General features: G+C 48.8%; 1 protein-coding gene across 1 annotated transcript in view; it reads left to right on the top strand.

The window, feature by feature from the left end:
* LOC145340551 (sperm flagellar protein 2-like) overlaps positions 1–23,494 on the top strand; it is a gene marked incomplete at its 5' end in the record, with an annotated part of 25,417 nt that extends 1,923 nt beyond the window's left edge. Inside the window, 2 exons of the mRNA XM_080185023.1 lie at positions 11,445–11,585; positions 23,411–23,494. Of these exons, the coding sequence (XP_080041149.1) occupies positions 11,445–11,585; positions 23,411–23,494 (225 nt within the window). The remainder of the gene's footprint in view (positions 1–11,444; positions 11,586–23,410) is intronic.
* Between the last annotated feature and the right edge of the window lie 1,219 nt (positions 23,495–24,713).

The raw sequence follows: 24,713 nt of genomic DNA, 5'->3' as shown, positions 1-24,713 counted from the left end.
AGAGAGAGAAAGACTGGGATAGAGAGAAGGAGCGAGAATGAGAGAGACTGGGAAAGAGGAAGGGAGTAAGGAAGGGAGAAACTGGGATAGCGAGAGAGAGAGAGTGCGAGAGAGACTGAGAAAGAGGGAATGAGTGCAAGATCTGAGAAAGTACAAAGGCCAAAGAACAGCACAGTACAGGAACAGGGCCTTCGGCCCTCCAAGCCTGTGCCGATCATGCTGCCTGTCTGAGCTAAAACCATATGCATTTATGGAGTCCTTCCATACCAGGCAACATCTTGGTAAATCTTTTCTGTACCCTCTCCAAAGCCTCCACATCCTTCTGGTAGTGTGGTGACCAGAATTGAACACTATATTCCAAGTGCAGCCTAACTAAGGTTCTATAAAGCTGCAACATGATTTGCCAATTTTTAAACTCAATACCCCGGTCGATGAAGACAAGCATGCCGTATGCCTTCTTAACTACCTTCTCCACCTGCATTGCCACTTTCAGAGACCTGTGTACCTGTACATCCAGATCCCTCTGCCTATCAATACTCTTAAGGGTTCTGCCATTTACTGTATACTCCAATACATGCATTGGACCTTCCAAAATGCATTACCTCACACTTGTCCGGCTTAAACTCCATTTGCCATTTCACCGCCCAAGCGTCCTATATCCTGTTGTATCCTCAGACAATCCTCTTCATTATCCACAATTTTTGTGTCATCTGTGAACTTACTAATCAGACCAGCTAAATTTTCATAGAAAGTCATAGAAACCCTACAGTGCAGAGAGAGGCCATTTGGCCCATCAAGTCTGTACCAACCCATTCCCTACCCCCATATCCCTGCATATTTACCTGCTCATCCCTCTAACCTACACATCTCAGAACACTAAATCATTTATATAAACTACAAACAACAAAGGTCCCAGAACTGATCCCTGTAGAACTCTGCGAGTCACAGCCTTCCAATCAGAAAGGCACTCTCTACTGCTCTCCTCTGTCTTCCATGGCCAAGCCAGTTCTGTATCCATCCTACCAGCTCACCTCTCATCCCATGTGATTTCATCTTTCATATCAGCCTACCTTGAGGGACCTTGTTCAAGGCTTTACTGAAGTCCATGTAGACAACATCCACTGCCTTTCCCTCATCAATCATCTCATCGCATCCTCAAAAAACTCAATTAAGCTGGTGAGGTACAACCTCCCCTTCACAAAACCAAGCTAAATCCTGTCCCTAATAATCTTTTCCAATAATTTCCCTACCACTGATGTAAGGCTCACTGGCTTGTAATTACCTAGATTATTCTTGTTGCCCTTCTTAAACAGTGGAACAACATTGGTTATTATCCACTCCACTGGAAATTCACCTGTAGCCAGTGAGGATACAAAGATTTCTCTCAAGTCCCCAGCAATTTCCTCCCTTGCCTCTCTCAGTATTCTGGGGTATATCCCATCAGGCCCTGGGGACTTGTCTACCTTAATGTTTTTTAAGATGCCCAACACCGCCTCCTTTTTGATATCGACATGACCCAGAATATCTACACATCCTATCCTAGGCTCCTCATCCACCAAGTTCCTCTCTTTGGTGAATACTGAGGCAAAGTATTTATTTGGTATCTCGCCCATTTCCTCTGGTTCCATAAGAACATAAGAAATAGGAGCAGGAGTAGGCCATCTAGCCCCTCGAGCCTGCCCCGCCATTCAATAAGATCATGGCTGATCTGTCGTGGCTCAGTTCCACTTTCCCACCCTCTCCCCATAACCCTTAATCCCCTCTCTTATCAAAAACCCATCAACCCTCGTCTTAAAAATATTTAGCGAGGTATCCTCCACCACTTCAACGGGCTGAGAATTCCAGAGATTCACCACCCTTTGAGTGAAGAAGTTCCTCCTCAACTCTGATCTGAACTGCACCCCCCTTATCTTGAGGCTGTGCCCTCTAGTTCTGTTATCCTTTCAAAGCGGGAAGAATCTTTCTACCTCTACCCTATCCATCCCCTTCATTATCTTATACATCTCTATAAGATCCCCCCTCATTCTTCTAAACTCCAACGAGTACAGACCCAGTCTATTCAGTCTCTCTTCATAAGCTAACTCCCTCATCTCCGGTATCATCCTAGTAAACCTCCTCTGCACTCCCTCCAAGGCCAAAATATCCTTGCGTAAGTACGGCGACCAAAACTGCACACAGTACTCCAGCTGCGGCCTCACCAGTGCCCTATACAGCCGCAGCAAGACCTCCCTACTTTTATATTCAATCCCCCTCGCTATGAAGGCCAGCATCCCATTCGCCTTCTTGATCACCTGCTGCACCTGTAGGCTGGGTTTTTGCGATTCGTGCACAAGGACCCCGATGTCCCTCTGCACCGTAGCATGCTGCAACTTTTCGCCTTTTAAATAGTAATCCCTCCTACTATTATTCCTGCCAAAGTGGATAACCTCACATTTGCTAACATTATACTCCATCTGTCAGGTCCTTGCCCACTCGCTCAGCCTATCCAGATCCCTCTGCAGGCTTTCCACACCCTCCACGCAATTTGCTTTTCCACTCATCTTCATGTCATCAGCAAATTTCGGCACCCTACACTCAGCCCCCTCCTCCAGACCATCTATATAAATGGTGAATAGCTGAGGCTCCAGCACCGATCCCTGCAGCACTCCACTAGTCACCAACCGCCAACCAGAATAGCACCCATTGATTCCATGCAAAGATTCTCTGCCCTATACTGAGTGGACCAACCCTTTCCCTGGCTACCCTCTTGCTCTTTACATATGTATAAACTGCCTTAGGAGTTCCCTTAATGCTGTTTGCCAAGGACTTTTCATGACGCTTTTAGCCCTCCTAACTCCTTCCTTAAGTTTCTTCCTATGTTCTTCGTGTTCTTCAAGGGCTTCATCTGTACTAAGAGAGCCTGGGATAAAGCCTGGGATAGAGAGAGAGAGCCTGGGATATAGAGAGAGAGAGAGAGAGACTGGGATATAGAGAGAGAGAGAGAGAGAGACTGGGATAGAGAGAGAGAGAGAGAGAGACTGGGATAGAGAGAGAGAGACTGGGATAGAGAGAGAGAGAGACTGGGATAGAGAGAGAGAGAGAGAGACTGGGATAGAGAGAGAGAGAGAGACTGGGATAGAGAGAGAGAGAGACTGGGATAGAGAGAGAGAGAGAGACTGGGATAGAGAGAGAGAGAGAGACTGGGATAGAGAGAGAGAGAGAGAGACTGGGATAGAGAGAGAGAGAGAGAGACTGGGATAGAGAGAGAGAGACTGGGATAGAGAGAGAGAGACTGGGATAGAGAGAGAGAGAGAGAGACTGGGATAGAGAGAGAGAGAGAGAGACTGGGATAGAGAGAGAGAGAGAGACTGGGATAGAGAGAGAGAGAGAGAGACTGGGATAGAGAGAGAGAGAGAGAGACTGGGATAGAGACTGGGATAGAGATAGAGAGAGAGAGACTGGGATAGAGAGAGAGAGAGAGACTGGGATAGAGAGAGAGAGACTGGGATAGAGAGAGAGAGACTGGGATAGAGAGAGAGAGAGAGACACTGGGATAGAGAGCGAGAGACACTGGGATAGAGAGAGAGAGAGAGAGACTGGGATAGAGAGAGAGAGAGAGACTGGGATAGAGAGAGAGAGAGAGAGACTGGGATAGAGAGAGAGAGAGAGAGACTGGGACAGAGAGAGAGAGAGACTGGGACAGAGAGAGAGAGAGAGAGACTGGGACAGAGATAGAGAGAGAGAAAAACTGGGATAGAGAGAGAGTGAGTGAGACTGGGATAGAGAGAGAGTGAGTGAGACTCATAGTGAGTGGCCTTCATAGCGAGGGGGATTGAATATAAAAGTAGGGAGGTCTTGCTGCAGCTGTATAGGGCATTGGTGAGGCCGCAGCTGGAGTACTGTGTGCAGTTTTGGGCGCCGCACCTACGCAAGGATATTTTGGCTCTGGAGGGAGTGCAGAGGAGGTTTACTAGGCTGATACCGGAGTTGAGGGGATTGAGCTATGAGGAGAGGCTGAATAAACTAGGCTTGTACTCGTTAGAGTTTAGAAGAATGAGGGGAGATCTCATTGAGACGTATAAGATGATGAATGGGATGGATAGGATAGAGGTGGAGAGACTCTTCCCGCTCAAAAAAGACAGTAGGACTAGGGGGCACAGCCTCAAGATAAAGGGGAGGTGGTTTAGAACGGAGTTGAGGAGGAACTTCTTCACTCAAAGGGTGGTGAATCTCTGGAATTCTCTGCCCGTTGAAGTGGTGGATGCTGCCTCGCTAAATATTTTTAAGAAGCGGGTTGATGGGTTCTTGATAAGAGAGGGGATTGAGGGTTATGGGGGAGAGGGCGGGAAAGTGGAACTGAGCCACGACAGATCAGCCATGATCTTATTGAATGGTGGGGCAGGCTCGAAGGGCTAGATGGCCTACTCCTGCTCCTATTTCTTATGTTCTTATGACTGGGATAGAGAGTGAGTGAGTGAGACTGGGATAGAGAGAGAGTTAGTGAGACTGGGATAGAGAGAGTGAGTGAGACTGGGATAGAGAGAGAGAGATAGACTGGGATTGAGAGAGAGAGACTGGGATTGAGAGGGAGAGACTGGGATAGAGAGGGAGAGACTGGGATAGAGAGAGAGAGACTGGGATAGAGAGAGAGAGACTGGGATAGAGAGAGAGAGACTGGGATAGAGAGAGAGAGACTGGGATAGAGAGAGAGAGACTGGGATAGAGAGAGAGAGACTGGGATAGAGAGAGAGAGAGTGAGACTGGGATAGAGAGCGAGAGAGACTGGGATAGAGAGAGAGCGAGACACAGGGATAGAGAGAGAGAAACTGGGATAGACAGAGAGAGAGAGAGACTGGGATAGAGAGAGAGAGAGACTGGGATGGAGAGAGAGAGAGAGAGACTGGGATGGAGAGAGAGAGAGAGAGAGAGACTGGGATAGAGAGAGAGAGTGAGAGACTGGGATAGAGGGAGAGAGAGACTGGGATAGAGAGAGAGAGAGACTGGGATAGAGAGAGAGAGACTGGGATAGAGAGAGAGAGACTGGGATAGAGAGAGAGAGAGACTGGAATGGAGGGAGAGAGAGAGAGACTGGGATAGAGAGAGAGCGAGAGAGACTGGGATAGAGAGAGAGCGAGAGAGACTGGGATAGAGAGAGAGCGAGAGAGACTGGGATAGAGAGAGAGCGAGAGAGACTGGGATAGAGAGAGAGCGAGAGAGACTGGGATAGAGAGAGAGCGAGAGAGACTGGGATAGAGAGAGAGCGAGAGAGACTGGGATAGAGGGAGAGAGAGACTGGGACAGAGAGAGAGAGAGAGAGACTGGGATAGAGAGAGAGAGACTGGGATGGAGAGAGAGAGTGAGTGAGACTGGGATAGAGAGAGAGTGAGTGAGACTGGGATAGAGAGAGAGCGAGAGAGACTGGGATAGAGAGAGAGAGACTGGGACAGAGAGAGAGAAAGTCACAGGGATAGAGAGAGAGAGAAACTGGGATAGAGAGAGACAGAGAGAGACTGGGATAGAGAGAGAGACTGGGATAGAGAGAGAGAGAGACTGGGATAGAGAGAGAGAGACTGGGATAGAGAGAGAGAGAGAGACTGGGACAGAGAGAGAGAAACTGGGATAGACAGAGAGAGAGAGAGACTGGGATGGAGAGAGAGAGAGATACTGGGATGGAGAGAGAGAGAGAGAGACTGGGATGGAGAGAGAGAGAGAGTGAGACTGGGATAGAGAGAGAGTGAGTGAGACTGGGATAGAGAGAGAGTGAGTGACACTGGGATAGAGAGAGAGAGAGACTGGGATGGAGAGAGAGAGAGAGACTGGGATAGAGAGAGAGTGAGTGAGACTGGGATAGAGAGAGAGAGACTGGGATAGAGAGAGAGAGACTGGGATAGAGAGAGAGAGACTGGGATAGAGAGAGAGAGACTGGGATAGAGAGAGAGAGAGTGAGACTGGGATAGAGAGAGAGCGAGAGAGACTGGGATAGAGAGAGAGAGAGAGAGACTGGGACAGAGAGAGAGCGAGACACAGGGATAGAGAGAGAGAAACTGGGATAGACAGAGAGAGAGAGAGACTGGGATAGAGAGAGAGAGAGACTGGGATGGAGAGAGAGAGAGAGAGACTGGGATGGAGAGAGAGAGAGAGAGAGAGACTGGGATAGAGAGAGAGAGTGAGAGACTGGGATAGAGGGAGAGAGAGATAGAGAGGGAGAGTGGGATTGAGAGAGAGAGAGACTGGGATAGAGAGAGAGAGAGACTGGGATAGAGAGAGAGAGACTGGGATAGAGAGAGAGAGACTGGGATAGAGAGAGAGAGAGACTGGAATGGAGGGAGAGAGAGAGAGACTGGGATAGAGAGAGAGCGAGTGAGACTGGGATAGAGAGAGAGCGAGAGAGACTGGGATAGAGAGAGAGCGAGAGAGACTGGGATAGAGAGAGAGCGAGAGAGACTGGGATAGAGAGAGAGCGAGAGAGACTGGGATAGAGAGAGAGCGAGAGAGACTGGGATAGAGAGAGACTGGGATAGAGGGAGAGAGAGACTGGGACAGAGAGAGAGAGAGAGAGACTGGGATAGAGAGAGAGAGACTGGGATGGAGAGAGAGAGTGAGTGAGACTGGGATAGAGAGAGAGTGAGTGAGAGAGAGACTGGGATAGAGAGAGAGAGAGAGAGAGACTGGGATAGAGAGAGAGAGACTGGGATAGAGAGAGAGAGAGACTGGGATAGAGAGAGAGCGAGAGAGACTGGGATAGAGAGAGAGAGAGAGACTGGGACAGAGAGAGAGAAAGTCACAGGGATAGAGAGAGAGAGAAACTGGGATAGAGAGAGACAGAGAGAGACTGGGATAGAGAGAGAGACTGGGATAGAGAGAGAGAGACTGGGATAGAGAGAGAGAGACTGGGATAGAGAGAGAGAGAGAGACTGGGACAGAGAGAGAGAAACTGGGATAGACAGAGAGAGAGAGAGACTGGGATGGAGAGAGAGAGAGATACTGGGATGGAGAGAGAGAGAGAGAGTCTGGGATAGTGAGAGAGAGAGACTGGGATAGAGAGAGACTGGGATAGAGAGAGATAGAGACTGGGATAGAGAGAGATAGAGACTGGGACAGAGAGAGAGAGAGAGACTGGGACAGAGAGAGAGAGAGAGAGAGACTGGGACAGAGAGAGAGAGAGAGACTGGGACAGAGAGAGAGAGAGAGACTGGGACAGAGAGAGAGAGAGAGACTGGGACAGAGAGAGAGAGAGACTGGGACAGAGAGAGAGAGAGACTGGGACAGAGAGAGAGAGAGAGACTGGGACAGAGAGAGAGAGAGAGACTGGACGGAGAGATAGAGAGTGAGACTGGGATGGAGAGATAGAGAGTGAGACTGGGATAGAGAGAGAGAGAGAGACTGGGATAGAGAGAGAGAGAGACTGGGACAGAGAGAGAGAGAGAGACTGGGACAGAGAGAGAGAGAGAGACTGGGATAGAGAGAGAGAAACTGGGATAGAGAGAGAGTGAGAGAGACTGGGATGGAGAGAGAGTGAGTGAGACTGGGATAGAGAGAGAGTGAGTGAGACTGGGATAGAGAGAGAGTGAGTGAGACTGGGATAGAGAGAGAGTGAGTGAGACTGGGATAGAGAGTGAGTGAGTGAGACCGGGATAGAGAGAGAGTTAGTGAGACTGGGATAGAGAGAGAGTGAGTGAGACTGGGATAGAGAGAGAGAGAGAGAGACTGGGATTGAGAGAGAGAGAGAGAGACTGGGATAGAGAGAGACTGGGATAGAGAGAGAGTGAGAGAGACTGGGATAGAGAGAGAGTGAGTGAGACTGGGATAGAGAGCGAGAGAGACTGGGATAGAGAGAGAGCGAGAGAGACTGGGATAGAGAGAGAGCGAGAGAGACTGGGATAGAGAGAGGGAGAGAGAGACTGGGATAGAGAGAGAGACTGGGATAGAGAGAGAGACTGGGATAGAGAGAGAGAGAGACAGACTGGGATAGAGAGAGAGAGAGAGACTGGGATAGAGAGAGAGAGAGACTGGGATAGAGAGAGAGAGAGACTGGGATAGAGAGAGACTGGGATAGAGAGAGAGAGAGACTGGGATAGAGAGAGATAGAGACTGGGATAGAGAGAGATAGAGACTGGGATAGAGAGAGAGAAACTGGGACAGAGAGAGAGAGAGACTGGGACAGAGAGAGAGAGAGAGACTGGGACAGAGAGAGAGAGAGAGACTGGGACAGAGAGAGAGAGAGAGACTGGGACAGAGAGAGAGAGAGAGACTGGGACAGAGAGAGAGAGAGAGACTGGGACAGATAGAGAGAGAGAGACTGGGATGGAGAGATAGAGAGTGAGACTGGGATGGAGAGATAGAGAGTGAGACTGGGATAGAGAGAGAGTGAGTGAGACTGGGATAGAGAGAGAGTGAGTGAGACTGGGATAGAGAGAGAGTGAGTGAGACTGGGATAGAGAGAGAGTGAGTGAGACTGGGATAGAGAGTGAGTGAGTGAGACTGGGATAGAGAGAGAGTTAGTGAGACTGGGATAGAGAGTGAGTGAGTGAGACTGGGATAGAGAGAGTGAGTGAGACTGGGATAGAGAGAGAGAGACTGGGATAGAGAGAGAGAGACTGGGATAGAGAGAGAGAGATAGAGACTGGGATAGAGAGAGAGAGAGACTGGGATAGAGAGAGAGTGAGTGAGACTGGGATAGAGAGCGAGAGAGACTGGGATAGAGAGCGAGAGAGACTGGGATAGAGAGAGAGCGAGAGAGACTGGGATAGAGAGAGAGCGAGAGAGACTGGGATAGAGAGAGACCGAGAGAGACTGGGATAGGGAGAGAGCGAGAGAGACTGGGATAGTGAGAGAGACTGGGATATATATATAGAGAGAGAGACTGGGATAGTGAGAGAGACTGGGATATATATATATAGAGTGGAGACTGGGATAGAGAGAGAGAGTGAGTGAGACTGGGATAGAGGGAGAGTGAGTGAGACTGGGATAGAGAGAGAGTGAGTGAGACTGGGATAGAGAGAGAATGAGTGAGACTGGGATAGAGAGAGAGAGAGAGACTGGGATAGTGAGAGAGACTGGGATATATATATAGAGAGAGAGAGAGACTGTGATAGAGAGAGAGAGAGACTGTGATAGAGAGAGAGAGAGACTGTGATAGAGAGAGAGAGAGACTGTGATAGAGAGAGAGAGAGTGAGAGACTGGGATAGAGAGAGAGAGACTGGGATAGAGAGAGAGAGAGAGACTGGGATAGAGAGAGAGAGAGAGAGACTGGGATAGAGAGAGAGAGAGAGAGACTGGGATAGAGAGAGAGAGACTGGGATAGAGAGAGAGAGAGAGACTGGGATAGTGAGAGAGACTGGGATATATATATAGATAGAGAGACTGGGATAGTGAGAGAGACTGGGATAGTGAGAGAGACTGGGATAGTGAGAGAGACTGGGATATATATAGAGAGAGAGAGACTGGGATAGAGAGAGAGAGTGAGTGAGACTGGGATAGAGAGTGAGTGAGTGAGACTGGGATAGAGAGAGAGTGAGTGAGACTGGGATAGAGAGAGAGTGAGTGAGACTGGGATAGAGAGAGAGTGAGTGAGACTGGGATAGAGAGAGAGTGAGTGAGACTGGGATAGAGAGAGAGTGAGTGAGACTGGGATAGAGAGAGAGTGAGTGAGACTGGGATAGAGAGAGAGTGAGTGAGACTGGGATAGAGAGAGAGTGAGTGAGACTGGGATACAGAGAGAGTGAGTGAGACTGGGATAGAGAGAGAGTGAGTGAGACTGGGATAGAGAGAGAGTGAGTGAGACTGGGATAGAGAGAGAGTGAGTGAGACTGGGATAGAGAGAGAGAGAGAGACTGGGATATATATATAGAGAGAGAGAGAGACTGGGATAGAGAGAGAGAGAGACTGGGATAGAGAAAGAGAGAGTGTGAGGAAAAAGAGAGAGAGAGACTGGGATAGAGAGAGAGAGAGACTGGGATAGAGAGAGAGAGAGACTGGGATAGAGAGAGAGAGAGAGACTGGGATAGAGAGAGTGAGAGAGACTGGGATAGAGAGAGTGAGAGAGACTGGGATAGAGAGAGTGAGAGAGACTGGGATAGAGAGAGTGTGAGAGACTGGGATAGAGAGAGAGAGACTGGGATAGAGAGAGAGAGAGAGAGAGAGACTGGGATAGAGAGAGAGAGAGAGACTGGGATAGAGAGAGAGTGAGTGAGACTGGGATAGAGAGAGAGAGAGAGAGACTGGGATAGAGAGAGAGAGAGACTGGGGTAGAGAGAGAGAGAGACTGGGATAGAGAGAGAGAGAGAGAGACTGGGATAGAGAGAGAGAGAGAGAGAGAGAGACTGGGATAGAGAGAGAGAGAGAGACTGGGATAGAGAGAGAGAGAGAGACTGGGATAGAGAGAGAGTGAGTGAGACTGGGATAGAGAGAGAGAGAGAGAGACTGGGATAGAGAGAGAGAGAGAGACTGGGATAGAGTGAGAGGGAGACTGGGGTAGAGAGGGAGAGAGAGACTAGGATAGAGAGAGAGGGAGACTGGGATAGAGAGAGAGAGAGAGACTGGGATAGAGAGAGAGAGAGAGAGACTGGGATAGAGAGAGAGAGAGAGTGACTGGGATAGAGATAGAGAGAGACTGGGATAGAGAGAGAGAGAGAGACTTTGATAGAGAGAGAGAGAGAGAGAGACTGGGATAGAGAGAGAGAGAGAGACTGGGATAGAGAGAGAGAGAGAGACTTTGATAGAGAGAGAGAGAGACTGGGATAGAGAGAGAGAGAGAGACTGGGATAGAGAGAGAGAGACTGGGATAGAGAGAGAGAGAGAGACTTTGATAGAGAGAGAGAGAGAGAGACTGGGGTAGAGAGAGAGAGAGACTGGGATAGAGAGAGAGAGATAGATACTTTGATAGAGAGAGAGAGAGACTGGGATAGAGAGAGAGAGAGACTGGGATAGAGAGAGAGAGACACTGGGATAGAGAGAGAGAGAGAGAGACTGGGATAGAGAGAGAGAGAGAGAGACTGGGATAGAGAGAGAGAGAGAGAGACACTGGGATAGAGAGAGAGAGAGAGAGACTGGGATAGAGAGAGAGAGAGAGAGACTGGGATAGAGAGAGAGAGAGAGACACTGGGATAGAGAGAGAGAGTGAGAGACTGGGATAGAGAGAGAGAGAGACTGGGATAGAGAGAGAGAGAGACTGGGATAGAGAGAGAGAGAGACTGGGATAGAGAGAGAGAGAGAGACTGGGATAGAGAGAGAGAGACTGGGATAGAGAGAGAGAGAGACTGGGATAGAGAGAGAGAGAGACTGGGATAGAGAGAGAGAGAGACTGGGATAGAGAGAGAGAGAGAGAGACTGGGATAGAGAGAGAGAGAGACTGGGATAGAGAGAGAGAGAGAGAGACTGGGATAGAGAGAGAGAGAGACTGGGATAGAGAGAGAATGCGATGCTTTGTGCCAGTGTAACATTTGTGTTCTTTTACTCATTTCAGCTGCGAGTCGCAAAGAAGAAGAATGAAGAGCTGATGGCGAAGATTCAGGCAGGCCTGATGCATCTCCCCAAACCAGCACCAAAACATGTGGGTAGAAGCATGAAGAAACGTAAAGAGGAGTTGAAGAAGAAGGAAGCTGCGGTAAGGAGTGTTTGCAGGTGGTGGCAGTCAGCAGTTCCCTCCACGCAGGAAGCTGTAGTTAGCCTAGGGTCAGACTGACTATTGTGCCATGGTGTGGGAGATTGGCATGAGGGGAGGGGGGCAGAGGTAGGAGGTTTTACCTGCTCATACTGAAGGTGATGTGAGTTAATATTTCCCCAGATACTGGGGAAAATCACAGATTGGTTACAGCATGGGAGGAGGTCATTCTTCCTGTTGGAACTATGCTGTCTCTCTGAAGGAGCAGTTCATCCAATGCTATTTACCTTTCTTTTCATTGAATCCCTACAGTACAGAAAAAGGCCATTCGGCCCATTGAGTTTGCACCGGCCACAATCCCACCCAGGCCCTACCGTTTTCCCCTTCTTTCTGATAATGATCCAATTCTCTTTTGCAAGCCTCGATTGAACTTGCTGCAGCACACTCTCAGGTAATCTTACACTCAGTCATAGAATCCCTACAGTGCACAGAGAGGCCATGTGGCCAATCAAGCCTACACCAACAACAATCCCACCCAGGCCCTATCCCTGTAACTCCATGTATTTACCCTGCTAATCCCCCTGACACGAGGAGAAAATTTAGCATGGCCAATCAACCTAACCCGCATATCTTTGGACTGTGGAGTGAAACCGGAGCACCCGGAGGAAACCCAAGCAGACACAGGGAGAATGTGCAAACTCCACACAGACAGTGACCCGAGCTGGGAATCGAACTCGGGTCCCTGGCGCTGTGAAGCAGCAGATTAATTGCTCTTCATGTCTCCATTGCTGCTTTTATCAATCCCCTTAAATCTGTCTCCTCTGCTTTCCCACCCTCCCACCAATGGAAACAGGTTCTCTCTCCTTACTCTGTCCAGACACCTCATGATTTTGAACATCTCCATCAACTTTCCTCCCAAACTCTCCAAGGAAAACATTCCCAACTTCTCCAATCTACCTTGAACTGAAGTTCCTCATCCCCGGAACCATTCTCCTGAATCTTTTCCCTGCTCTCTCTCTCTCTAAGCCTCCACATCGTTCCTAAAGAGTGGAGGCCGGAACTGGACAGTTGTGCAGCTGAGGCTGAATCTGTGCTTTCTCGGGGTTAACAATCCCCTTGCTCTTGTATGTTCTGCCTCTATTAATAACACCCAGAATACTGTACGCTTTCGTAACTGCTCTCTACATCTTTATTCATTCATTTACAGGATGTGAGTGTCACTGACAAGGCCAGTATTTGTTATTCTCCTTCATCTGACCTTGCAAGGTCATTTCAGAGGGCAGCTAAGAGTCAACCACATTGCCACAGTGTGTCTGGGGTCATATGTAGGCTGGACTGGTAAGGGCGGTAGATTTCTTTCCTTAAGAAAGAAGGACCAGTGGGCTGACGAATGGCAGATGGAGTTTAGTTTAGACAAATGCGAGGTGATGCATTTTGGTAGATTGAACCAGGGCAGGACTTACTCAGTTAATGGTAGGGCGCTGGGGCGAGTTGCAGAACAAAGAGATCTAGGGGTACAGGTTCATAGCTCCTGGAAAGTGGAGTCACAGGTGGACAGAGTGGTGAAGAAGGCATTCGGCATGCTTGGTTTCATCGGTCAGAACACTGAATACAGGAGTTGGGACGTCTTGTTGAAGTTGTACAAGACATTGGTAAGGCCACACTTGGAATACTGTGTACAGTTCTGGTCACCCTATTATAGAAAGGATATTATTAAACTAGAAAGAGTGCAGAAAAGATTTACTAGGATGCTACCGGGACTTGATGGATTAAGTTATAAGGAGAGGCTGGATAGACTGGGACTTTTTTCTCTGGAGTGTAGGAGGCTGAGGGGTGATCTTATAGAGGTCTATAAAATAATGAGGGACACAGGTCAGCTAGATAGTCAATATCTTTTCCCAAAGGTAGGGGAGTCTAAAACTAGAGGGCATAGGTTTAAGGTGAGAGGGGAGAGATACAAAAGCGTCCAGAGGGGCAATTTTTTTACACAGAGGGTGGTGAGTGTCTGGAACAAGCTGTCAGAGGTAGTAGTAGAGGCGGGTACAATTTTATCTTTTAAAAAGCATTTAGATAGTTACGTGGGTGAGATGGGTATAGACGGATATGGGCCACATGCGGGCAATTGGGATTAGCTTAGGGGTTTAAAACAAAAGGGTTGCATGGACAAGTTGGGCCGAAGGGCCTGTTTCCATGCTGTAAACCTCTATGACAGTAAAGGGGGGGAAGTGATTAGTGGCTACATCAGCATTTATTGCCCAACCCTACTTTATATTGAGAAGGTGGCGGTGAGCTGCCTTCTTGAATTGCTGCTATCCTGTGGTGTAGGTACACCCACAGTGCTGTTAGGGAGGGAATGCCAGGATTTTGACCCAGTGTCAGTGAAGGGATGGCAATATATTTCCAATTCAGGATGGTGAATGACTTGGAGATGAACCTCCAGGTGGTGGTGCACCCAGGTATCTGCTGCTTTTGTCCTTCTAGATCAAAGTGGTCATGGGTTTAGAAGGTGCTCTCTAAGCATCTTTGGTGAATTGCTGCAGTGTATCTTGTAGATAGTACACACTGGAGCTATTGAGCATCGGTGGTGGTGGGAGTGGATGTTGTAGATATGGTGCCAATCAAGTGGGCTGTTTTGTCCTGGATGGTGTCAAGCTTTGCTGGATTCCGGAGAAGTGCCGGAAGATTGGAAACTGGGTAATGTAACGCCGCTGTTTAAAAAAGGTAGCAGACAAAAAGCAGGGAATTATAGGCCGGTTAGTTTAACGTCTGTAGTTGGAAAAATGCTAGAATCTGTCATCAAAGAAGAAATAGCGAGGCACCTAGAAAAGAATGGTTTGATCGTGCAGACGCAGCACTGATTCGTTAAGGGGCAGTCGTGTTTGGTGAATTTATTGGATTTCTATGAGGATGTGTCTAGTGCGGTGGATAGAGGGGAACCGGTGGATGCGCTGTTTTTAGATTTCCAAAAGGCGTTTGATAAGGTGCCACACAAAAGGTTGCTTCAGAAGGTTAGGGAGCATGGAGTTGGGGGCAAGGTGTTAGTGTGGATAGAGGATTGGTTGTCTAATAGGAGGCAGAGAGTTGGTATCAATGGGTGCTATTCTGGTTGGCGGTTGGCGACTAGTGGAGTGCCGCAGGGATCAGTGCTGGGGCCTCAACTATTTACCATTTATATAGATGAACTGGAGGAGGGGGCTGAGTGTAGGGTGACAAAACTTGCTGATGACACGTAGATGAGTGGAAAAGCAAATTGTGCAGAGGGTGTGGAAAGTCTGCAGAGGGATCTGGATAGGCTGGGCGAGTGGGCGAGGACCTGACAGATGGAGTATAATGTTAGCAAGTGTGAGGTTATCCACTTTGGCAAAAATAATAGTAGGAAGGATTATTATTTAAAAGGTGAAAAGCTGCAGCATGCTACGGTGCAGAGGTACCTCGGGGTCCTCGTGCATGAGTCGCAAAAACCCAGTCTGCAGGTGCAGCAGGTGATCAAGAAAGCGAATGGGATGCTGGCCTTTATAGCGAGGGGGATTGAATATAAAAGTAGGGAGGTCTTGCTGCAACTGTACAGGGCACTGGTGAGGCCGCAGCTGGAGTACTGTGTGCAGTTTTGGTCGCCGCACTTGCAAAAGGATATATTGGCCTTGGAGGGAGTGCAGAGGAGGTTCACTAGGCTGATACCGGAGATGAGGGAGTTAGCTTATGAAGAGAGACTGAATAGACTGGGTCTACACTCGTTGGAGTTTAGAAGGATGAGGGGGGATCTTATAGAGACGTATAAGATAATGAAAGGGATGGATAGGGTAGAGGTAGAGAGATTCTTCCCACTCAGAAAGGACAGCAGGACTAGAGGGCACAGCCTCAAGGTAAGGGGGGTGCAGTTCAGATCAGAGTTGAGGAGGAACTTCTTCACTCAAAGGGTGGTGAATCTCTGGAATTCTCTGCCCGCTGAAGTGGTGGAGGCTGCCTCGCTAAATATATTTAAGTCACGGGTAGATAGGTTTCTGATAGACAAGGGAATTAAGGGTTATGGGGAGAAAGCGGGAAAGTGGAACTGATTCACTTCAGATCAGCCATGATCTTATTGAATGGTGGGGCAGGCTCGAAGGGCTAGATGGCCTACTCCTGCTCCTATTTCTTATGTTCCTATGTAAACTTCCTGTATATTGTTGGAGCACCCATCCAGGCAAATGGGGAGTATTCCATCACACTCCTGACTTGTGCGTTGTAGATGGTAGACAGGCTTTGGGGAGTCAGGAGGTGAGTTACTCACCACAGAATTCCCAGTCTCTGACCTGCTCTGGTAGCCACAGTATTTATGTGGCAAGTTCTGTTCAGGTTCTGGTCAATAGTAACTCCCACGATGTTGACAGTAGGGGATTCAGTGATGGTTACACCATTGAATGTTAAGGGGCAGTGGTTAGAGTGTCTCTTGTTGGTGATGGTCATTGCCTGGCATTTGTGTGGTGTGAATGTTACTGTCACTTGTCAGCCCAAGCCTGGATATTGTCCAGATCTTGTTGTATTTGAACACGGACTGTTTCAGTATCTGAGGAGTCACAAGTGGTGCTGAACATTGTGTAATCATCAGCGCGTATCCACACTTCCGACCTTATGATGGAGGGAAGGTTATTGTTGAAGCAGATGAAGATTGTTGGGTCTAGGACACTCCCCTGAGAGACTCCTGCAGAGATGTCCTGGAGCTGAGGTGACTGACCCTGCACAACCACAGCCTATATTGCCAGGTATGACTTCAACCAGTGGAGTTTCCCCTGATTCCCATTGACTGCAGTTTTGCGAGGGTTTCTTGATTCAACATTCTGTCTCATGCTGCCTCAGAATCATATAGTGCAGAAGAGGCCCTTTGACCCATTGTACTGACAGACAAGAAACACCTGAATCCCACCAAATCCCATGTAGCAGCACTTGGCCCATGGCCAAAGAAGTGAATGGCTTTCAGCAAGGCCAGAGGGAATAATTCAGCTGTAACCCGGGTGGAATATCGGAAGTGGGAGCTGAAGAAAGCAATTAAAAGGGGGAATGAGAAAGGACTTGCAGACAGGATTAGGGAGAATCCTAAAATACATGATAAGGGAAGGGGTTAAACCAGGAAAGAGTAGGGCCCATTCGAGACTAATCACTGTGTGAATCTGTAGGATATGGGAAGGGTGTTAAATGAATACTTCTCTTTGGTCTCCATTCAGGAAAAGGAGAATGTAGATATAGAATTCAGGAAAAGGGACTGTGTGAAAATTGCAGTTTGACATCGGAAATGAGGAAGTATTGGAGGCTCTGACTGTCGTAAAACTGAACAAATCCCCAGGCCCGGATGAATTCATCCCAGGTTGCTGTGGGAGACAAGGCAGGAAATTGCAGGGGCTCTGACACAAATTTTAAATTCCTCTCTGGGGAAATGCCAGTGGACTGGAAGACAGCTGATGTGGTTCCACTTTTCAAGAAGGCTGGTAGAGATGAACCAAGAAATTACAGAGCAGTGAGTGTCACGTCTGTGGTAGGGAAACTATTGGAGAAAACTGTAAAGGAGAAAATTAATCTCCACTTGGAAAGGCATTGGTTAATTAGGGATAGTTAGCATGGCTTTATCAGAGGGAGATCATGTCTAACAAAAAAGTTTTTAATGCTTATTTACTATTTCAAGCAAGGCTTACATTAACACTGCAATGAAGTTACTGTGAAATTTCCTGAGTCAAAGAACAGTACAGCGCAGGAAACAGGCCCTTCGGCCCTCCAAACCTGCACCGCTCATTGGTCCAACTAGACCATTCATTTGTATCCCTCCATTCCCAGTCTGTTCATGTGGCTATCCAGATAAGTCTTAAACGATCCCAGCATGTCCGCCTCCACCACCCTGCTTGGCAGCGCATTCCAGGCCCCCACCACCCTCTGTGTAAAATACATCCCTCTGATATCGGAGTTATACCTCGCCCCCTCACCTTGAACCTGTGACCCCTCGTGATCACCACCTCCGACCTGGGAAAAAGCTTCCCACTGTTCACCCTATCTATACCCTTCATAATTTTATACACCTCTATTTGGTCTCCCCTCATTCTCCATCTTTCCAGGGAGAACAACCCCAGTTTACCCAATCTCTCCTCATAGCTAAGACCCTCCATACCAGGCAACATCCTGGTAAACCTTCTCTGCACTCTCTCTAAAGCCTCCACGTCCTTCTGGTAGTGTGGTGACCAGAACTGGACGCAGTACTCCAACGTTCTATACAGCTGTAATGTCAGACACCAGTTTTTATACACCATGCCCCATCCTATAAAGGCAAGCATGCCATATGCCTTCTTCACCACCTTCTCCACCTGTGCTGCCACCTTCAAAGATTTGTGTACTTGCACACCCAGATCCCTCTGTGTTTCTATACTCCTGATGGTTCTGCCATTTATTGTCTCGCTCCCCCCTCCATTAGATCTACCAAAATGCATCACTTCGCATTTATCTGGATTAAATTCCATCTGCCATTTCTCCGCCCAATTTTCCAGTCTATCTATATCCTGCTGTATTCTCCAACAATGTTCATCACTATCCGCAAATCCAGCAATCTTTGTGTCGTCCACAAACTTACTGATCACACCAGTTACACCTTCTTCCAAATCATTTCTATATATCACAAACAGCAGAGGTCCCAGTACAGAGCCCTGTGGAACACCACTAGTCACAGACCTCCAGCCGGAAAAAGACCCCTCCACTGCTACCCTCTGTCTTCTATGGCCAAGCCAGTTCTCCACCCATCTAGCTAGCTCACCTTTTATCCCGTGAGATTTAACCTTTTGTACCAGCCTGCCATGAGGGACTTTGTCAAACGCTTTACTAAAATCCATATAGACGACATCCACGGCCCTTCCCTCGTCAATCGTTTTTGTCACCTCCTCAAAAAACTCCTCCAAATTTGTGAGGCATGACCTCCCTCTTACAAAACCATGCTGTCTGTCACTAATGAGATTATTCCATTCTAAATGTGCATACATCCTATCGCTAAGAATCTTCTCCAACAATTTCTCTACCACAGACGTCAAGCTCACCGGCCTATAATTACCCGGGTTATCTTTACTACCCTTCATAAACAACGGTACCACATTGGCTATCCTCCAATCCTCAGGGACCTCACCTGCGTCCAGTGAAGAAACAAAGATTTCTGTCAGAGGCCCAGCAATTTCATCTTGTCTCCCTGAGCAGTCTAGGATAGATGCCATCAGGCCCTGGGGATTTGTCTGTCTTAATGTTTCCTAAAAAACCTAACACTTCCTCCATTGTAATGGAGATTTTCTCTAACGGGTCAACACCTCCCTCTGAGACACTCCCAGTCAACACGTCCCTCTCCTTTGTGAATACTGTTGTAAAGTATTCATTTAGGATCTCCCCTACTTCCTTGGGCTCTAAGCATAATTCCCCTTCTTCGTCCCTGAGAGGTCCGATTTTTTTTCCCTGACAACCCTCTTGTTCCTAACGTATGAATAAAATGCCTTTGATTCTCCTTAATCCTGTCTGCCAAGAACATTTCATGACCTCTTTTTGCCCTTCTAACTCCCTGTTTGAGTTCTTTCCTACTTTCTCTGTATTCCTCCAGTACTCCTCCTGTTTTAGCTGCCTGGACCATACACACGCCTCTCTTTTCTTTTTGATCAGCTCCTCAATTTCCCTGGTTATCCACGGCTTTCGAATCCTACCTTTCCTATCCTTCCTTTTTACAGGCACATGCCTGTCCTGCAGCCCCATCAACTGTTCCTTAAAAGACTCCCACATGCCAGATGTGGATTTACCCTCGAACAGCCTCCCTCAATCAATGGCCACCAATTCCTGCCTAATCCGCCTATAGTTAGCCTTCCCCCAATTTAGCACCCTACCCGTAGGACAACACTCATCCTTGTCCATTACTATTCTAAATTTTACAGAATTGTGGTCACTATTTGCCACATGTTCCCCTACTGAAACTCTGATGACCTGACTGGGCTCATTCCCCAGTACTAGGTCCAGTATAGCCCCCTCTCTAGTTGGACTATCTACAAATTGTTCCAAAGAACCCTCCTGTACGCGTTTTATAAATTCCTCCCCGTCCAGACCCCCAGCCCTAAGTGATTTCCAGTCTATACAAGGGAAATTAAAGTTTCCCAGTACAACTACCCTTTTTTTTGCACCGATCCAGAATCTCCTTACATATCCGTTCCTCCACTTCCTGTGGGTTGTTGGGATTCCTGTAGTATACCACCAGCATAGTGACTGCGCACTTCCTGTTTCTCAGCTCCACCCACAGTGAATCGTTACATGACCCCTCTAAACTGTCCACCCTCTGCACTGCTGTAATATGCTCCCTAACCAGTACTGCTACTCCCCCACCTCTTCTAACCCCTTCTCTATCAGGCCTAAAACACTTATACCTCAGAATATTCAGCTGCCAGTCCTGTCCTTCTTTTAACCAAGTCTCCATCACTGCAACCATATCCAAGTTCCACGCAGGCATTAAGACTCTAAGTTTGTCTGTCTTGCCCATTACGCTCCTTGCATTGAATCAGATGCACTCCAGACCTCCAGGCCCACTGAGGTCATCCTCCCCCAGAATGCTCTTCCTCTTAGATAGCCTTGTCCTGGCCCCAAGCTCATCCCCAGCTTGTGCTTACTGACCTATTGTTTTGATCCCCACCCCTCGCCACATTAATTTAAACCCTCTGGCACCTGTTCAGGCCCATGCACCTAACCAGCACGTCTTTCGGGCTGTGGGAGGAAACCCGAGCACCCAGAGGAAACTCACGCAGACATGGAGAGAACGTGCAACATTCACACACATAGCGACCCAAGCTGGAAATCAAACCCAGGTCCCTGGCGCTGTGAGGCGGCAGTGTTTACCACTGTATCACCGTGCTGTCCATCTTGTTAGAACTTGTTCGAATTTTTTGAAAATGTGATCAAGTGTGTGGATGAGGAACGTTCAGTTGCTGTAGTTTATATGGATTTTAGCAAAGCTTTTGACAAGGTCCCATATGGGAGACTGATTGACAAGGTTAAAGAACATGGAATTCAGGGAAACTTGGTGAGGCGGATCAGAAACTGGCTCAGTAACAAGACACAAAGGGCAGTGGTAGAAGCTGTTTGACTGGAGGCCAGTGTCCAGCGGTGTACTACAAGGATCAGTACTTGTTATTGTTTGTGATATACATAAACGATATCGATGATCATGTGGAGGAATGTGAGGCAAGTTTGTAGAAGACACTAAGATTGAGAGGTGGTTAATAGTGAAGATGATCAGAGATTACAGGAAGATATAGCTGGGTTGGGCTGATGGGTGAGCAGTGGCTGATGGTATTTAATCCTGACAAGTGGGAGGTGATGCACTTTGGAAGAAGGAACAAGATGAGAGAGTATTTAATGAATGACAGGACACTGGGAAGCTCAGAGGGATCTTGGGGTCATTATTCACTGATCCCTGAATGTGGCAGAGCAGGTGAACAGGGAGTTAGGGCAGATGGGACACTTGTTTTTATCAGTCGTGGTACAGAGTATAAGAGCAAGGAGGGAATGTTGGAGTTGGACAGAGTGTTGGTTAGGCCAGAGCTGGAGTACTGTGTGCAGTTCCACTCACCTCACTGTAGGAAGGAGGTGATAGCACTCGAGGGGATACAGAGGAGGTTCACCAGGATGTTACCTGGGACGGAGCATTTGAGCGATATGGAGAGATTGGATAGGCTGGGATTGTTTTCTCTGGAGCAGAGAAGGCTGAGGGGGGACATGGTTGAGGTGTATAAGATTGAGGGGTGTGGACAGGGGGAATAAGGAGCAGCTTTTCTCCTTGGGTGAGGGGTCAATAGGGGTCACCAGGGGTCAGAGTTTTAGGGTAAGGAGCAGGAGATTCAGGGGGGATTTGAGAGGAAGCTTTTTCACTCAGAGGGTGGTGAGAATCTGGAATGTGCTGCCTGGGAGGGTATTGAAGGCTGGAAATCTTACAACCTTTAAAAAAATATACGGATCAGCGCTGGAAATATCAAAACATTCAAGGATATGGGACAAGTGCTGGAAAATGGGATTAGTGTGTGTGTAGTGGTGGGTATTGTCACACAGACTCGATGGGCCGAAGGGCCTTTTCTGCACTCTATGACTACCCTCCCAGGCAGCGCATTTCAGATCCTCACCACCCTCTGGGTAAAAATGTTTTTCCTCACACTCCCTCCTCCCCCTCACCTTGAACTTGTATCTCCTCATAACTGACCTTTGATGTGAAGGGCAGTCACTCTCATCCCACCTCGGGCATTCAGTTCTCCTGGTCCATCCGAACATATGCATCAGGAGCAGGAATTGGCCGCTCGGCCCATCGAGTCTGCTCTACCATTCAGTAAGACCACGGCAGATCTGATTATAACTTCAACTTCACATACCTGCTGACCCCCAATAACCTTTCACCCCTTGTTAATCAAACATCTATCTAGCTCTGCCTGAAAACATTCAAAGACTCTGCTTCCATTGTCATTTGAGGAAGAGAGTTCCAGGGACTCCCAACACAGAGAAAATATTTCTCCTCATCTCTGTTTTAAATGACTGATCCTTTATTTTTAAACAGTACCACACAGTTCTAGGTTCTCTGACAAGAGGAAACATCCTTTCCACATCAGGCCGAACTCCAGAGCGCCCTACAAGTTACCACCAACATATCTCCTGCTCCACATCCTAGACCACTGCTACACAAATATCAAACACGCTCCCGCTCTATCGCCTGCCCACAGTTTGACAAATCAGACCGCAAGGCTGTGCTCCTGCTCCCGGCTTACAAGCAAAAACTGAAGCGGGAGAATCCATCAAAGACAGTCATGCAGTGTTGGTCTGAGGAATCTCCTAAGGGGCTGCTTGGAGTCAATGAACTGGTCAGTATTTAAAAACTCTGCGACCAGCCTGAACGAGTACACCACTACACAAACTGACTCCATTAGTAAGTGTGTAGGAGACTGTGTGTCAAAGAAGCAAATCCATGTGTTTCCCAACCGGAAACCATGGATGAACAGGGATATCCACTGCTTGCTGAAGTCCAGGTTGAGCTGTTCAAGGCAGGCGACACTGACCTATACAAGAAAAGCCAGATATGATTTAAGGAGATCCATCAAAGATGCTAAAAGACAGCACCGGACCAAGCTAGAGTCCCAGGCCAGCCGCACAGAGCCCCACTGACTATGGCAAAGTCTGCAAGACATAACAAGTTACAAGATGAAGGCATGTAAAATTGCGGCTCCAACGCACCCCTCTCTGATGAACTCAATGCATTCTGCACCCTTTTTGAGCAAGAGGTCAGTGAGAGTCATAGCGGACATGCCAAATTTCCTTCATCTTCTGAGAAAGTAGAGGCATTGGTGGGGCTTTCTTAACTATTGCATTGGCATGGGGGGACCAGGATAGATTGTTGGTGATCTGGACTCCTAGAAACTTGAAGCTCTCGACCATTTCCACTTTGTCCCCATTGATGTAGACAGGGGCATGTTCTCCTCTATACTCAAAAAGAAGAGGAGAGAGGGTGAGGTAGAATGAGGCAAAGAGATTTAGTCAGAGATTTGTATAACTTTGAGTCGCCCTGGTGGAGGGATTAGAAATGGAAATGAATGCTGAGCAGCAGCTGGATGGGTGAGTGAGGACACTGGAGGAAGGGAGAAAATATTGGAGGATGTAGGGGCAGAGAGGGAGGGCAGAGAAAGTGTGAGGGGAGCGTGGAAAGGTCAGAAGGGTAGAGAGCAGATAAAGCAGAGGATGGCGGAGTGACAGAGGGTGGACGATGTCGAGTGGGAGACTCAGAGGGTGCTGGAGCCTGTCAATGTGCTGATGTCTATTTCCAGATGTTCACAAAAGAGATCCGTGACTTTGAAACAATCTTGAAGAAACTGGAGCCAATCGGTGCTGAGAAAGATCATGAGAGTTGAGGAAACCAATCACAGCGAATGTTACAACCCCCAACCCCCTACCCCCCGCCCCAAACCCCCTAACAAACCCCGACCCCCAACCCAAACCCCCTAACAAACCCCTACCCCCAACCCAAACCCCCTAACAAACCCCTACCCCCAACCCAAACCCCCTAACAAACCCCTACCCCCAACCCAAACCCCCTAACAAACCCCTACCCCCGCCCCAAACCCCCTAACAAACCCCTACCCCCAACCCAAACCCCCTAACAAACCCCTACCCCCAACCCAAACCCCCTAACAAACCCCTACCCCCAACCCAAACCCCCTAACAAACCCCTACCCCCAACCCAAACCCCCTAACAAACCCCTACCCCCCGCCCCAAACCCCCAAACAAACCCCTACCCCCAACCCAAACCCCCAAACAAACCCCTACCCCCGCCCCAAACCCCCTAACAAACCCCTACCCCCGCCCCAAACCCCCAAACAACCCCCGACCCCCTGCCCCAAACCCCCTAACAAACCCCTACCCCCAACCCAAACCCCCAACAACCCCTACCCCCAACCCAAACCCCCTAACAAACCCCTACCCCCGCCCCAAACCCCTAACAAACCCCTACCCCCGCCCCAACCCCCAAACAAACCCCTACCCCCACCCAAACCCCCTAACAAACCCCTACCCCCGCCCCAACCCCCTAACAAACCCCTACCCCCACCCCAAACCCCCTAACAAACCCCTACCCCCGCCCCAAACCCCCTAACAAACCCCTACCCCCGCCCCAAACCCCCAAACAACCCCCGACCCCCTGCCCCAAACCCCCTAACAAACCCCTACCCCCAACCCAAACCCCAAACAAACCCCTACCCCCAACCCAAACCCCCTAACAAACCCCTACCCCCGCCCCAAACCCCCTAACAAACCCCTACCCCCGCCCCAAACCCCCAAACAAACCCCTACCCCAACCCAAACCCCCTAACAAACCCCTACCCCCGCCCCAAACCCCCTAACAAACCCCTACCCCCAACCCAAACCCCCAAACAAACCCCTACCCCCAACCCAAACCCCCTAACAAACCCCTACCCCCGCCCCAAACCCCCTAACAAACCCCTACCCCCGCCCCAAACCCCCAAACAAACCCCTACCCCCACCCCAAACCCCCTAACAAACCCCTACCCCCAACCCAAACCCCCTAACAAACCCCTACCCCCGCCCCAAACCCCCTAACAAACCCCTACCCC

This window comes from Carcharhinus amblyrhynchos, unplaced genomic scaffold (assembly GCF_965287045.1).
Source record: "Carcharhinus amblyrhynchos unplaced genomic scaffold, sCarAmb.v2.hapA chromosome_1135, whole genome shotgun sequence".
NCBI classification, from domain to species: Eukaryota; Metazoa; Chordata; class Chondrichthyes; order Carcharhiniformes; family Carcharhinidae; genus Carcharhinus; species Carcharhinus amblyrhynchos.
The sequence above is the reverse complement of the archived record's forward strand: the minus strand, read 5'-3'. Positions and strand labels throughout refer to the sequence as shown.